This window comes from Sycon ciliatum, chromosome 1 (genome assembly GCF_964019385.1).
Source record: "Sycon ciliatum chromosome 1, ocSycCili1.1, whole genome shotgun sequence".
Classification (NCBI taxonomy): domain Eukaryota; kingdom Metazoa; phylum Porifera; class Calcarea; order Leucosolenida; family Sycettidae; genus Sycon; species Sycon ciliatum.
The window spans coordinates 26,706,720-26,723,867 of NC_088643.1; the positions used below are offsets into that span (position 1 = coordinate 26,706,720).

Sequence of the window (17,148 nt, forward strand, 5' to 3'; positions counted from 1 at the left end):
AAGGAAGTAAGAACAGAAGTCTTGCTGTCGAAAACATCAAGAAGAAGAATTATTATTGGAGGAAGTAGAAGTGAACAGTTAGACCTTACCTCTCTGGCTTTGCGTGTAGTCAGTGTTATGGCGGACTGGCTGGTTGATCTGCCTGCGATGGAGCAGTCCGCTGCCTCGATCGAACTTTGGGCCGTTGATCTGCAACGTCTGGCAGGGTGCATACGAGGTGTTGTTCTGCAACAGCATGCAGGCGCTCAAGCTCGCCGGGAATGGAACCGTATCTCTTCTCGAGCAGGTTGAACTCGGCGTGAATTCCTTCCGCGCCCTGTTCCGACAGTAGACCAAGCCCGACGTGCACTCTCCGCATCAGCGGCACAGTGTGTTCCTCAAGGAGGTGCAGCTTTGGAGTGATGTGACCTAAGCCTCTCTCCACCACCTCGCTCCGACATTTCTGCAAGAACGAGGCAATGGAGAGCTCCAATTGCTGCAGTTCCTCCTCTCCACATTTGTTGCAATGGCTGAAGGAAGATCTGCACGCTGCGTACTGGCTGAACAGGGACTTGTACCGCTCACTGACTACTTGAGCGTCATTCCGCAGAGCTGGGCACCGATCTCCAATGACAATTGCTGGGGCCTCAGTGATAGCTGTGATCACGGCGGGCTTGAGGGCACGGTGGATATGGTTCCCTACGAAAGCACCGCCGTGATAGGCCTGCCGATGGATAATGTTCTTCTGCAGTACTGGCTCTATGGACGCTTCGCACGGGCCGAGAACATCCTTGCTGCGGCGCAACTTGGCCAGTTCGTCTTCAGCAATCTTCAGCTGCGAGCTACACTGCTCTGTGTCGGCCTGTGCTTGCTCAACCTCCCGTTGTAGCACGCCTGCGAGTGCTTCTATCGCCATGCCCTGTTGCTGGCCAAACAAGACGATGAAGTGCAGATGATTCTCCAGAGCGGTGGCTTTCGCTGTTGCTTCCGAGAACGCTGTTTTGCAGCCAGACAACTTGTGATTTGCAGTTGACAAGGCTCTAAACCGTCCACTGTCTTGCTCTTCAGCGTCGCATTGTTCTGCAAGCTGCATGTCCAGAAGACGGACCTCGCGTGTGAATACATCAAAGATCCACGGGAATACACCGAGGTCTAGGTGCAGCGCTGGAATAATGGCGCTCGCAACGGGCACTGGCAATAGGACTGGTCGGATGGTGTTGTTATACAGCTTTGCCTTTGACAGCAGAGCACCTGCGCTAGTAAACTGTGCATAGTCCTCCGCCATCTTCTCTAAGGACCGTGCTCCATACTGTACGTCGCGGTTCGCTGGTGGGACCTGCATGTCTTTCTTCGTGCACAAGCAATGGAGGCAAGGCCTTACGCCACTGGAACCCGACAAGCCGTAGTTCATGGTTTGGTACTCGTAATCACCAAACAGATAAGGCACAATGGTCTTGCCTTTCCATTTCTGGCCCTGTAGCTCTGCAATTTGGTTCCGATACATTGAGAGTGCAGTTTCCAGGTTTGCCGGCAAGTCCTTCTCTGCAAACACGCAGATTGGCACAGTGTTGGCGAGTGAGTTTGGATGCATGGTGTTGGCGATTTGCATCACGAATTTAAATGTTGTCTTACCATGGTCACCGCCCAGCTTGACCCATATCTCCGTTTCTGGGATGGCGCCATCATGCCATGTCAGCTTACTGCCGCTGTCAAGTATGTCGAGGTAGTGGATAATGATGTCGGTTAGGTTTGGAAAGTAGACAGCTGCAGCAAGTGACAACTCGCCAGTCCGCTTGACAAAGGGGAGCTGCTTCACTGTGTATTTCGGCAAGGTGGTGGCTATGAATGAGCGAATGCTTCTCTCCGATTCAAGCTGAACTCCGAAGGAGCGGAGCCATCTGCGCAGCTTCCGGAGTTGCGCCCAAGGAAGGCTTAGATCGGCCTTGATGGCAAGGGCAGTGCCTGAAGGTGGTTTGATGCTGGTAGCGCCAAGTCCAGCAACGCCATGCCGTGTTGCATCTGCTGTGGTGCAAACTGTCTCTGTGATGCGCTCCATTTCCAGTGACCGTCGTTTCAGCGTCCTGGCTGATGCCTCCTCCGGCTGCTTGCTGCCAACTGTTGTTCGCATGAAAACTTGCGGTCTTCCTTGGCTGCTGGTTTTCACTTCCAGCCTCCCATCTTCTGCTTTGGCGGACACAAGGTGACAGGTCAGTCTGTCACTCACATCGCCCCGTAGCTTTGATGGTGACGCTGCTAAGATCTCCTCCACTGTTGCAGCTTTGGTTGCAGTACGAATGGGCGTTCCTGAGGATGTGGATGGATTGAACGGACATGATGTGACATGACCTCGTAATTCATGGAGGCGAACGGTTGCTGGGCAACCCGACAATGCTGGTTCATGGAAGTCACAATGTACACCCCACTTGCTAACCATATTGCACACTAGCTTGCATGGCTTTTGCAGTGTCGCCAGTGCCATTGGCTGTCTGCATACTGGACATGTATTGTGACTCTTCATCCACGTGTGCACGCATGTTGAGCAGAATATATTTTCACAGCATTTGGCTTGAACTGCTCCATTTACCACTTGCAAACATATCATGCATTCCTGCACAGCTCCACTGTCAATAAACCGCTCTTTCTCTAATGCTGCTTCAGCCCGATACATAGGCGCTGCGTGCGCCGAAATCTCGTCCAAAGTAACTGCGGATGTTTGACTATCAGTGGTGTGTGCTATTGTGTTGGTGTCACCGCTGCTACTGCTGCTGGTGCGTCTTTGCTGAGAGCTAGGACTGCCTTCTGGCAGTTCAGCTGATGTTGATGCCGTTGGTGTCTGTCGTTTTGCCGCTTGGCCACGCAGTTCACTGACGGCTTTCCGTTTCGGTGGACGGCCGCCCTTGGCTCGTACAGCATCACTCTTACATACGGCACAGTTAGATCTCGTATGTGGTTGCCATGTAACTGGACCATTGCAGCCCCCACTACAATACTTATATGTGTCATCTCTCATTGAACGTGCAATAGCAAATTGACAAAGTGAGCACATGTACTGGGGATGCACGTCAGGGGAATCTTTGGAAACATCAATTTTAAAAACTTTGGCGATCTCTTCAACATAATTCTTCACCGGATATGGAGTTTTGTGACTAGCACTGGCAAGTTTTTGGCCACCAATGCGACACACGGATTCAAGAATACTCGAGTGGTGCTCCATCGCAGAGCAGAAAGCAACAAACAAGGCTAAAATGTCGATGCGCGATCGAGACTTCCTTTGCGCGATCTGGGACAAGAGCGCGATTTTCGAGCTATAGAAGGTCTCTAGGGCCGCCAAAAACACAGCAAGCAGCTGCGAAAACTCGGCGCCGGGATGTAGGCAGCAATGAAAGTAGAGCAGTTTTGGGAATCGAAAGAACAAAGGACGTGGAGGCGACGTGGCGACAGAAACCTGTCGCCTCTTGGGAAAGACGATCCAAAAGGCATCAATGCGTTCCTTGAAGCTTCCCCTGGACGAAAATCGCGGTTGTATGGTAAACCGTGTCGATGGGAGACGATAGGAGCCAAAATAGCCTGGATACCAACGTGAAAAATGCAATTCTCAGCTATTCTCTGGGGGCCGTCGCGTTCAAAAATTCAAAAAGTTTCAAAAAAATGACGCCATTTTGAATGTCCGATTTTGTGATCTACGTAACAGCCGTGTGCACGTGTATGACATTGCGTGCTTTAATAATAATAATCTTTATTAGGATGACCCAGAGGCTTGTCGCCTTCGTGCTGGACGGAACACGACGGGAGCGCCTTTCGCGTCGAAACTATTATTTAGTGCAGATCATTCCTGATCCGCGGATCGCGATCGATTTTCAGCAGTCCAGACATCGACGCCGACCTCGGAAGCAGCCAACTGACATGATGCAGCGCTTGGTGCCGACGTCGTCTTCTATTATCCCCGATCCGCAATTGGTCCTGAAACAGCATCAGCTCCGCCATCGTGTTGCTCCTTGACAGAAGTTTTGGTGGGAGCTGCTCGTCAGACTCGTTTGTCAGCGAGGCCAAGATCTGGTCCTGGAGGAGACCTGGACCTGATGGGACTGACATGGATCGTCTACAGTCAAATTTGATCGACTGGCTTGATGGACAAAAGCTTGGATATTCGATATGCACAGTTGTAGATCTACGTACTTGTGTCATGTAGACTCTACATGATTGTACATGTGTACGTGTGCACATGGCAGTAACCAAAAATTAATAATAATTAATAATAAAAAATAAACCCGACCGACTGACCCTGGTACGGATGAGTGAAGTGACCCGAAACAACGAATAATAATTATAGGTCACAGTAGGTGGCCGTATTATTGCATAGACCACCCTTTTCAGGTGATCTATGGATATCTCATGGTTGATAAATATGGTGGTAAAGACACACCTGGCAATATGGCGGTAAACACACGCCTGCCCACACACGCTCTCTAGGCTGCAAAGTTCTGGCACAGAGCTCTCCTTCTCACCACCACCACCATCAGTTCGCGCCTGGCGCCTGGTCGATGCATGGCTGGCGGTATCCGGCATAGCAGGCTGGTACATCAAGTAGCGCATGGCACATAGATGATGACACAGCAACGACATAGCTCGATTGCGACGTACGTTTCGTCCCCGCTGGACTCATCAGGCAATCTTCTTCTTGACCATATTTATCAACCATAAGTACAGCTGCAGTGGTGTCTTCAACTTCATTCTCCCGAGTCAAGCTCCGTATGAAGACATCCAAGAAGAAGATTGCCTGATGAGTCCAGCGGGGACGAAACGTACGTCGCAATCGAGCTATGTCGTTGCTGTGTCATCATCTATGTGCCATGCGCTACTTGATGTACCAGCCTGCTATGCCGGATACCGCCAGCCATGCATCGACCAGGCGCCAGGCGCGAACTGATGGTGGTGGTGGTGAGAAGGAGAGCTCTGTGCCAGAACTTTGCAGCCTAGAGAGCGTGTGTGGGCAGGCGTGTGTTTACCGCCATATTGCCAGGTGTGTCTTTACCACCATATTTATCAACCATAAGTACAGCTGCAGTGGTGTCTTCAACTTCATTCTATGGATATCTCCCTTCATTTGAGGGGATTATGCGCCTTGGGGATTTGAAAAATAATCCCCTCGGAACCGTGCAATATCCTATACATAAAGTCGAAATCATGTAAACGCGCATCCCACACGGACTCACAAAGGCTTTGGTCTTTCTGCTTTGCAGAGCTTTTTTTGCGGAATGACTAACTGTCTTTGTAATAGTAGTACTAGTAGTACAGTGTAGTACTATAGTTTATCACTCCCTTAGTATTGACTCACATAGATTTTTGCCATACCTAAGCAGTCAAATATTCCTGCATATTTCACTCCTTAGGGCTATATTGACTGCTTATATTTGTCTGCTTAGGGGTCGCGCAGTTGAACGGTGCCTAGTGCAGCATTGTCACTGCATGAGTAGGTGGTGGTACAACGGTTGTGCAATCATAAAACCGGGATTCATGAGGTTATCGTTCTGGAATTTGAAATACGGACTGTTTGTCGTGATAAATCTAATATTGACTTCGTACTTGGTCAGTATAGGAAATAAAAACCTCGTAAAAGACCTCGGCTTCGCCTCGGTCTTTTACTCGGCTTTTATTTCCTATATTGACCTCGTACTCAGTCAATATTAGATACATAGTGCCACTGAAATCCCGGCGGGAGGAATACACTAAAAAGTAGGGGTGAAACGGTTCGGGTAAGGAACTGGTTTTGGAACCGCCAGCTGAACATAAAAAACATGGAACCGTTTCACCCCTACTAAAAACTTAGAAAGTCTTTACTTGTGTCTGTGTCCGACCAACGATCCGCAGTGCTTATGCCAGTTAAAGGGGAAGTTAAGGCAAAAATTAAAATTTCACCAGTTGTAGTCTTCGGGGTGCTGAGTCGAATGGTCGTGGTCCGAGGAAGCTGAGACGCTCCCTTCCTACTTGAATCCCAATCGAACTCACGCACTTCCACCGAAACTGGGTGACTGCGCCCTACTAGATGGGGATTTGTATGCAAAATGTCACTAAAAGCGCCATTTCGTTCTTATAAAAGCACGGATGACCGCGATTGGCCCATATGTTGTAGTCTTTTGGACGCTGAGTCGACTGGTTTTGGTCCGAAAATGCTGCGATGCAGCGTTCCTCCTTTATTCCCAATCGAACATGGTTGAACAAGCGGTCACGTGCTCCTGCGTACGCCAGTCACCTGGTCACCGTGCCTGCAGGGTACAACTTACTAGCCTGTTTGACCTTTTTTGGGTGCAATCCTGTCACTCGAGTTGAACTCAAGTTGAACCTTGGTGTGAAAGTTGTCGCCTGCTGGCGTGGTGACCAGGTGATTTGGGCACCCAGGAGCACGTGACCGCTTGTTCAACCATGTTCGATTGGGAATAAAGGAGGAACGCTGCATCGCAGCCTTTTCGGACCAAAACCAGTCGACTCAGCGTCCAAAAGACTACAACATATGGGCCAATCGCGGTCATCCGTGCTTTTATAAGAACAAAATGGCGCTTTTAGTGACATTTTGCATACAAATCCCCATCTAGTAGGGCGCAGTCACCCAGTTTCGGTGGAAGTGCGCGAGTTCGATTGGGATTCAAGTAGGAAGGGAGCGTCTCAGCTTCCTCGGACCAAGACCATTCGACTCAGCACCCCGAAGACTACAACTGGTGAAATTTTAAAGGGGAAGTTAAGGCAAAATTTTAAATTTCACCAGTTGTACTTCGGGGTGCTGAGTCGAATGGTCGTGGTCCGAGGAAGCTGAGACGCTCCCTTCCTACTTGAATCCCAATCGAACTCGCGCACTTCCACCGAAACTGGGTGACTGCGCCCTACTAGATGGGGATTTGTATGCAAAATGTCACTAAAAGCGCCATTTCGTTCTTATAAAAGCACGGATGACCGCGATTGGCCCATATGTTGTAGTCTTTTGGACGCTGAGTCGACTGGTTTTGGTCCGAAAAGGCTGCGATGCAGCGTTCCTCCTTTATTCCCAATCGAACATGGTTGAAGAAGTGGTCACGTGCTCCTGGGTGCCCAAATCACCTGGTCACCACGCCAGCAGGCGAGAACTTTCACACCAAGGTTCAACTCGAGTGACAGGATTGCACCCAAAAAAGGTCAAACAGGCTAGTAAGTTGTACCCTGCAGGCACGGTGACCAGCTGACTGGCGCACGCAGGAGCACGTGACCGCTTCTTCAACCATGTTCGATTGGGAATAAAGGAGGAACGCTGCATCGCAGCCTTTTCGGACCAAAACCAATCGACTCAGCGTCCAAATGACTACAACATATGGGCCAATCGCGGTCATCCATACTTTTATAAGAACGAAATGGCGCTTTTAGTGACATTTTACATACAAATCCCCATCTAGTAGGGCGCAGTCACCCAGTTTCGGTGGAAGTGCGCGAGTTCGATTGGGATTCAAGTAGGAAGGGAGCGTCTCAGCTTCCTCGGACCACGACCATTCGACTCAGCACCCCGAAGACTACAACTGGTGAAATTTTAATTTTTGCCTTAACTTCCCCTTTAATTTTCCCCTTTAAGCTACTACTGTACGGAGCACGGCTACACAGCATGGACAGCCCGCAGCTGTTGCTACATTACAGGACTGGTACATGGTGTAATCTCGACCCGGAGCCACGTACATCTCGAGAGGGGAGAATCTGGTCCTTTGATTAATTCTGGACCAGGATAGAACTAAGTTCTAGAAGCCGACCATAGCAGTGCAGCTATCTTCGTCGCTAGCGCTGCGAACCTCGTGCGTGTACTGGTACCGGGGTACGGGTACCGGGGTAGATCTACTTCCAGTAGAATGTCACATGTACCGGTACTTTGTCTAGTTTACAAGTAGTTTCTCTGGCATTTCGAAAGTGTTGGGTGGATGTTGAGTACCAACCAGAAGTCGGTGGCAGCATCGCTACAGTTAGTAGATTCTACTAGCGCTACGACTCGTACGAGGTTGTCCTGGCCTAGAATAATGGGGCTAGATCCTGTCTTCACTACTACAAAAGTAATGTAGTCTAGTACATACCTGGTAGTTTGAGTGTTGTCGTGTGGCCGGCTCACTTGTTGTTCCTGGCGTTCCGGAGGCAGTCTTCATAAGTAACTTAGTTACTGTAGTTCATGTAGAACAAGAACAACGCGCGTCCTCCAGCACAGCATTCACCACGACACTGATTAATCAATCACAGACACTGGATTGTCTGTGGGCGACATCAATAATGGCTGCAATACTCAGCGGTGGTACAATTCTCATGTCGCATTTCATCCTGTACTACTTCTATGTGTGCATAGTGAGTAGCGGCGGGGCGTTATTGGGCCCGGTGGAGTTCTGGAAGCAGTTGCTCAACACGCCACTACTACCCACGGTCCGTAGCACTACTCTATACGTTGGATTTCTGCTGATGCAAATCCTGCTGGCAATGATCATGCCGGGCTTAGTGATGGAAGGCCTGCCCTTGAAAGGTGGCTACCGGCTAAAGTACCTGTGTAACGGCCTTGCTAGTTGGTACGTGACTCTGGCTTTCCATGCCCTGCTGCATTTCACCGGTATTCTACCTCTGCACGAGGTTGCCAAAGAGTTTGGACCGCTAATGACGTCCGCCGTTATTGTCGGCAACCTGGTGAGTTTGTATGTGCTCCTGTGGCCAGTCCTGACCAAGCAAAACGAGCCCGGAACAGGCATATCAGCAGATGAGTTCTTTATGGGCGTATGGTTAAACCCACGTATTGGTGTTGTGGACATCAAGATGTTTGCCGAAATCCGCGTGTCGTGGATTTTGCTATTCCTGCTGACTGCGTCCAATGCAAGCGAGCAATACCACGCGCATGGCGTGGTCACGTCGCCCATGCTTATCATTCTGTTGGCACACTTTCTCTACACCAACGCCTGCCAGAAAGGTGAGGAGTGCATACCGACCACCTGGGACATCTTCCATGAACGCTTCGGCTGGATGCTGGCCTTCTGGAACCTGGCTGGTGTGCCCTTTCTCTACTGCATCCCATCGCTGTATCTGCGGGTCATGGCGCCGTTTGAACACCCGCGTGGTGTTTCAGTGCTCATTGCAATTGTACTCATGTTGGCCTACTATGTGTGGGACACGGCTAACAGTCAGAAGAACCGCTACCGCATGATGCAGGCCAAGACGTACGTAGCGCGCAATGCCTTCCCGCAGCTGCCCTGGGGAACACTGCATGCGCCGCGTGAGTTCAAGGTGGAAAAGGGCACGTTTCTGCTGGATGGCTGGTGGCAATACGTTCGCAAGCCCCACTACACCGCCGACATGGTTATGGCCTTGTGCTGGGGACTGGCATGCGGCTTCGGCTCGTTCCTGCCATTCTTCTACTTCTGCTTCCTTTCCCTGTTCCTCATGCACCGGTGCAAACGTGATGGTGAACGCCTGGCCCACAAGTATGGTGACACGGCCTGGGAGGGGTACTGTGAGAAAGTTCCCTACATCCTCTTGCCTTACGTGTATTAGTATTAGTGTAGTCGGCTAAGAGTGCTGCTGCTGCTGCTGCTGCCTTATGCAACACAGTTATAGCAGTGCACGGTGCTGTTCTACTAGTCACCATTTGCTGAGGTACATATTTTGAACACGGCTCTCAAGTAGTGGTCCACCTAATACCCATGTACAAGTAGACGACTAGATACTACTTATGTACATGTTTTCACGATGACAGCGTGAACAAGGCGAGGACACACTGTTCACGCTGTCATCGTGAAAACATGTTACCTATCAGGCAAGGCTCGCATACACCATACTATGTACATGTAGCTGTCCGTGGCACGCAAAGTCGAGTCTTGGAAGTTACTTCACTCATGCAACTGACACCACCATTTCTGCGGATCATTGTACCATTCTTTCCGATTGGGAGCTGCACACGTATCCAACGCAATTCAGGAGAGCATGGTGCACCCTTGTACTGACTCCAAGCTTTATTCGGGAAAACCACAAATTGTGATGCAAAATGTGAAAACCAAGCGGATAAAAATAGTTACCAAATCCATTAAAGAACCGATAAAAAATAAATAAATAAAAAGTACCGTGCCAATCAGCTATTATTAAAAGTCACTTGCCAACCCACAACCAGATGCAGGCTATTATTAGATGCAGCACACCATCACCCTTGTACTAGCTGTTTCTTTTAGTATTACCAGTCTTGTTATCACTCTGTAGATCTACTACGATTTTGTTGTGTTTGTCTAGCTACTTTATAAGCATATTGAGCCCATAGCTGTTGCTAATGTGCATTCTAGCCCTTCCAACGAATGGCTTCAGATAACGTAATACACAGTACCTGGCACACATCCAGGATCCACATCAGACCATGCGTGCAGGGAAAGCGTATTTCTGTGGTTCTTACCTACTGAAGTACAGCAGTACATGTACAGTCTTTTCGGATTTTGACAGCATGTTACAAGGCGAGGACGCGTAGTGCTCCTCGCCTTGTAACATGCTGTCAAAATCCGAAAACATGTTAAACTACCAAGCAAGGCTTCTGTATATATGTGCAGTCTTGCAGCGCTATGAACTCTAGTTGGTGCACTGTACCAAGAGTACATAACTTGGGGTTATGTACTCTTGACTGTACCCAAAGCACGAGCGCCCAGACTAATCTGTTTCCTTGAAGAAAGTGGTGTACTGCAGCTGCGGTAGTTTCACCAGAAATCAAAAGTAATCCGCAGCTTGAGTAATTCAGGGAATTCATAATTTTGCCTGTGAAAAACTCACAGATTTATGATTATACTTGCAGGAAAGATGGGAAGGGAGGTTGTTTTGTGGGTACTTGCAGAAGATGCTGCAGAATTACCCCCCCCCCCCCCCCCGCATAGAATTTAGGATGGTTGACCGCGTTTCCCCAAAGGGGCAGACTGGTGCTACAGTAGCAGGTTCACGAGGGCTGCGCAAGAGCCAGCACTAACCAACTGGCAACGCTGGATTTCATTAGCCACCAAGCAGCATTGTACAGTGGCAACGCTGGATTTCATTAGCCACCAAGCAGCACTGTACAGTGGCAACGCTGGATTTCATTAGCCACCAAGCAGCACTGTACACTGGCAACACTGGATTTCATTAGCCACCAAGCAGCACTGTACACTGGCAACACTGGATTTCATTAGCCACCAAGCAGCACTGTACACTGGCAACACTGTACAGTAGCAACACTGGATTTCATTAGCCACCAAGCAGCACTGTACAGTAGTTACCTACGTGTAGCTGTTCCCTGAGTTTGAGGGATACTAGGACAAGAAATCCTTTCTATCCTTTCTATCAAAGCCCAATTTGGTACTTGCACATGGTGATGTCATACGCATAGATAGCTCTGAGCATCTGCCCCGGCCGGGGAAGTTATGTACGCTCACACTTACTGATTTAGCCATGGGGCATGGTCATTATATTGTATCTTTTCATGACATGTCCTCTCTGCAGCGGTGGCGAGTCCCGAGAGGAAAAGACAGTGCTGTCTTCAAAACGAGTTTCACTCCAAGTACATGTATTTCGCTCCAGCTGTGGTGTAGTAGTCTATAAGTCCCTCGAAATCCGCTCACCGTACTGACGGTACTCGGGGCTTCTATTTTTCAATGGCAATTTTGAGGAGGCTTCTATTCGAGAGGGACTTTTATTATTTCAAATTTTCAATCCATACCAGTATTCCAACCTCATTTCTCTGTGTTACGCAAAGGACGAGATAGTACTGTATGTAGATTGACTGGTAATTCTGTATGCATTTTTAAAACTTTCGAAGCCAGAGTACATCATCATAAATAAGCGTAGGAAATGGTCTGGATTTACAATACTTCATGTATGTGGTGAAAGACACAATCCAGCACATTATGAGATTCGCTGTATTACAGTGTTGAGTTTTATGAAGAAAAGTACAATGTCATGAACCGCAATGGTTGGGTTATTCTTACTGCACACATACACACACACACACACACGCACACAGAGGCACATCATGCGGTCATGACACATAGCCCTGGACACCTAAAGCAGATAGGAAGAGTAAAACAACACCATATGGCTTCCATCAAGGGTCCAAACTACACAAAAGTAGCCGAAAGGACACTGATTGCGGCACTGCCTGACAATAGCCAGCATTTTTCATAAAACATTAGTCCTAGCTCAACACCTGTTGCTACATCATCTTTTTCGTGGCGCTGTAACTGACTTTTTTGTTGCTGACGGTTTCTTTCCCTTCCGCTCGGGGAACATGTACTGGAAGACATCTGTGAGCTCATACGGCATTTCCTGTGACTGGTTGAAGATGCTCGGCACGTCTTCTTGCATTTGCTAACAGCACAACAGAGGAAAGGAAAGGAAAAAGAAAGAAAGAATTAGGATACCAGTGTGCTTCCTAGGGTGAATGTAGACAATAATCTAGCGCTATGTACACCTTGAAATCTGCAAGCAAAAACAAATTAGATTCACAGTTAGGCTGTTGGATAGGTCGTCAACTACTTGCTAGTGTTGTCTCTTGGTTGTCTATTGTTGTCGCAGTACAATGGATTCTTGTTTGGTTTCTTTGCACTTGCACCTTTTCTCCTTCCTCTTATGTGTATGAAGTGATGCATTTCAAAGTGTTGTTTTTAGCTACTCTTCTTCACGCTGTTGCTATCACATCACTACTGTACAACATTCATTGTGCTTGGTCAGTTTCTTTTTGCCTGCATTCCACCTGATGACGAAGGCAAGGAAAGTACTAGTGGAAGAGCTTTGAGTCAGGATTCCGCCTGAACAACCACAAACAATCTCAAACTGGACTGAAAAAAATAGCAGGAAACAAGCCCAGTGTGTGAGTAAGGCTGCAATGCAGCAGCAGCAGCAAACGCAGTTACCACACAAGACCACCAGTACATGCCACAAGGGCCAAGGCAATGACTTCATCCTTACCCGTTGTGCTTCTGGATCAATGTTGCCCAACATCTTTGGTAAGCATAGCATTAGTAGGATGGGAAGAACCATGATGAGAATCTGCAAAGTATCATGACACAACAAAAATAGCAGAATGCATTATTACCAATGCCTGATATTACACCGCGTTAACCCTTTGCGGACTGATGCCGCACATATGCGTCAAAACGTTATACCCTGATTTCCTGATGCCGCATATGTGCATTAAGTAAAAGTGCATACTTGTACAGTGCATATGCATCGCTGTTCAAATTGCTGTAGCTCTATTGTCCTTTATCCGATAGTCGCGAATGATGGCAAATTGGAAAGGTGAGAGAAAAAGCTTTCCAGTGGTATGTCGTTTGATAAAGCGCGATGCGGAATCACTGAGTGTCGAAGAACGCAAGGCGGATACTCTTAAAATTGTTCTGAAAATTTTGTGCGCAGATGGCTTCGAAGTGGGTCGGAGTGCTTCAAAAGGGGACTTTCCCTGTGACTCATCGTTGCACGGCGCATGCGAAGTAGAGACCAAATGAATCGTTTGAGCTTCATGAATCTGCAGCACTTTGAATCACCGTTCTACGTGGAGTAAAACTTGAGAAACGATACCATTTGTTGAGGTGCGTACAGAATCTCGCTCAGGCACAATAGAGCAGCTCTCAACAGGCTTGAAGGCAATTATGTTGCTCTGCTGAGTGTCTAGTGGCGATATTCAGAGAGAGGAGATCTGTAGCTTTCCAATGAGACCAAGATGAAAAAATTACGAAACTGGTGAGTGAAATTAGATAATTTTCAAATGCATACTGGGACTGTTGCGTGTGGCAGGAATCTGTGGATTTAGTACCAGGGCGCAAAAGGTTCACACTTTTACAACACATGACAATCTGTGGATAGCAGTTGTAGTAGTACAGTGGTGGGTAGTGAAATGATGACGTTGAGAATAAGGTTCGGGGTGCTTTTAAGCGGTCCCCGAGAGCAGACGGTGAGGGGGTGAACTCACTGTCAACCTGCACAGGATAAGAACACTACATTGCCGCACACCATAATTGTCATGTTTCCACTCTGAACAACTCATAGCAACTTTCAACACGTCAACTCTAAACTACACTCAACTTTAGTGACTAAAGAAACAACTAACTTCCAATGCATAGTTTTCAGCAGCAGCAGCAGCAGCGGTAATGGAAAACTCCATGGGCAAAGTACTCCAGACCAGCAGCACTGGGCAGAGTACCAGAGAATCTGAACTGGACGAAGTCACAAACGCCCGTGTATACTGCACAAGGGTCAATGATCTGTAGTACCAAGAGTACATAACCTCCCAGAGTGTGCAACGCCGACCCAGCTCTGCATAGGGTCTTGGTCGAGCGGAATCGGATCTTCTGATGTCATGCGTACACTCCACACCAGCGCAAGGCCGGTCTCGAGGCAGGGCACCATTGTTTTTGATCCAAGAGTACCCGCGACTTCCCGGGTTCCCCTCAGATGTGTACGGTATTATGACGCAAAGATCCGATTCCGCTCGACCAAGACCCTATGCAGAGCTGGATCAGGCGTTGCACACTCTGGGGGGTTATGTACTCTTGGTAGTACGAGTACGTGGCAATACGGCCACTCGCATCCCGATGATTTTCTTGCAGTGGGCGTGCTACAAAAAAAATCAGGCCAATTTTACATGGTTTCCAGGAGCGCCAGGAACCACTTGGAGTACGCGCCTGGTGTTCACAGTACAGTCTCATGTAGCATGATGTTAGATCAGAGGCGCAGCTCGCACATCTGTGGTGTGGTGACCATGTACCACCTGCAGACCCATAGCCGTCATTTGCCTATTGTGCCTATGCAGTACCTACGACAGTCATTTGCCTATTGTGCCTATGCAGTACCTACGACAGTCATTTGCCTATTGTGCCTATGCAGTACCTACGACAGTCATTTGCTGGTGTGGTGACCGCACTACGCTGACTACACACGAGCTACGCGCCTGTTCATAGTGCCAGGGGCCCAGGGCTGTGCAGCCTCCTCCTCTCCGGTTCAATTGGGATTATCTCTAGAACTACCGGTATTCCTTCCTTGCGTTCCTAGACAAAGTACATTCAACTCAACGCCCAGAAGACTACATTACATACAATTTTGATCTGTGACTTACCATCGGCTGCATGAGAACATCCTTGAGCGACCAGGTTTCGCGTGGCGTGAAAAACGTCATCGTTTCCTTAGCATTGAACTTCAATGGATAATGCAGTTGCGCACCAGTGCTGGGCTGAAGGGGATGGTCCTTTTTCGCCTTCACCTTTCCACCAGTTGAAATCTCAACTCTAGCACGATCAAAGAAGTAATTGCTTGACGCTACCTCCACAATGTACAAGCCAGCAGGAAGGCCTGAGACGACGAACCGCCCATCGTTCTGTAGAAACCCTACGGATGTTTTTCCACCGGCGCCCTGCACAAGCACGCGAGTCTCCGTCGAATACGTGGACACCTTCACGCCACTCACCAACACTTTGCCTTCGATCTTGTACCCTCTGCAAAGTGAGGCAGAAGCCACCGCTAATGTGGTAAAAAGCAGTAATTCAAACTTCATCTTTGCACCGTAAATTATCTACCCAACAATGGAGTTGCACGCATACAACGGCGTCTGTAGCTACAAATCTACACTGTGTAGTTTATTCCTTTTCCCAGTCCAATTTCAAGTTCAAAAGTATGGCCTTTGCTACTTTGATGTAACTGAAACTAATTGGAAGAACAAGAAGAAGAGAAAACTAGTCTTGACACAGCTAGCTCCTCGCACCTCATATGTGTGAAAAAAGTTCAAAAAAAGTACAATGCAAAAAAAAGGAAGAAGATCTACTTGCGCGCATGACGTCATCATTTGATCACGGCGCGCCGGCGCGGCGCCGGCGACGCGATCGCTTGGCGTGCATTCCTCTCTAGATCTCTGTTCAAAAGCGAAGGACTAAAGGGACCGTCACTTAATTTTTGCCGACTACCCGCCAAAAAAATCTTTTCGTTTCACGTGCCAGACACGTCCGCGAGCGCGTACGACTCGCGCTCGCCCGGCCGCGCTACCTTTCACGTCAAGCAATCTGTTCACGCCACTTGGCTGGATTGGATAGCGCGTACATATGCAGACATGATTGAAGACTTGCAAAATCAATTTTTTTACAAGTCCAGGCGCTAGGCGCTAGGCTCGTACTAATGCCAAAGGCTAATGCCCAGGCAGCTGACTTTATTTTCGGAGAAACACTACTCATTGTAGTAAAAAGTAACAATGAATAGCGACATCATCTAGGAAGGATCGCTACCCTAACGCAAAGGAAAGGCCTTGTGCGGCTGCTCTACGAAGTGTTGAAGAAAGACTCATCAAAGTTAGTTGGTGGACGAACAACTCGCTGGCGCCGGAAAACTTGGCCCCCAACGATGGTGTTTGGTGAATCATCAAGCATAATGTCTTGTAGCAGTGTTCACCGAGGAAGGAGAACGCTCTAGCCGCTGCTGTTGTCCGTTTCATCCACGTTGGGCGTTAGTTGCACCGCGCCTATTGTGTTTTAGTATTCCATGGACACACATTAGCATTCAGAGCGATTGTGGAGCCACAATTTACTTCACACAGCGTTGTATTGTCCACGAGCGCAAACTTCATTATCAGCAGTAACTGTTACTCTTCATCCTACATGTAGATTTGGAGTATACACGGCCTTGTCATGACAGCGACAGCTCTACAGAGTGTTCAAGTGAGAAACATTAATTTCAATTGTTGGTGGACGAATAAATGGCTGGTACCGAAAAACGCGGCCTGCACCGATGGTGTTTGGTGGATCATCAAACAGGGTGACCAGCAGTGTTCACCGAGGAAGGAGAATGCACTCGCCACCACTCCGATTCATCCAAGTGGGCGTTAACTGCGCCGCGCCTATTGTGTTTTAGTATTTCATGGACGCACACTAGCGTTCTCAGCGATTGTGGAGCCACAACATATCTTCATGCGGCGTTGCACTGTCCAAGAGCAGAAACGTCAGCAGTGACCCATCATCATACATGTAGATTTGGAGTATACACACCATGCGCCAATGGGCCTTGGCACAACAGCGGCAGCTCTACGGAGTGTTCAAGTGAGAAACATTTGTTTTGACTTTTGGTGGACGAACAAATCGGTGGTGCCGAAAAACGTGGCCTGCGCCGATGGTGTTTGAACCATCGAGGGCTCCGGAAGCAGCAGCTGAGCCAGAT

At 48.5% G+C, this 17,148-nt stretch overlaps 2 protein-coding genes across 2 annotated transcripts; one reads left to right on the plus strand and one right to left on the minus strand.

The window, feature by feature from the left end:
* Positions 1-7,809: 7,809 nt before the first annotated feature.
* Positions 7,810-10,350, plus strand: LOC135820893 (uncharacterized). Its single transcript, XM_065333946.1, has one exon. The coding sequence runs from the start codon at positions 8,248-8,250 to the stop codon at positions 9,505-9,507; it is 1,260 nt and encodes a 419-aa protein (XP_065190018.1). The 5' UTR covers positions 7,810-8,247; the 3' UTR covers positions 9,508-10,350.
* Positions 10,351-11,726: 1,376 nt separating this feature from the next.
* LOC135820903 (endoplasmic reticulum membrane protein complex subunit 7-like) lies at positions 11,727-15,703 on the minus strand. Its single transcript, XM_065333957.1, has 3 exons — positions 15,068-15,703; positions 12,925-13,005; positions 11,727-12,324 (listed from the first exon to the last, which is right to left on the minus strand). Exons 1-3 carry the CDS (start codon positions 15,500-15,502, stop codon positions 12,175-12,177), a joined length of 666 nt encoding a protein of 221 aa, XP_065190029.1. The 5' UTR covers positions 15,503-15,703; the 3' UTR covers positions 11,727-12,174.
* Positions 15,704-17,148: the final 1,445 nt, after the last annotated feature.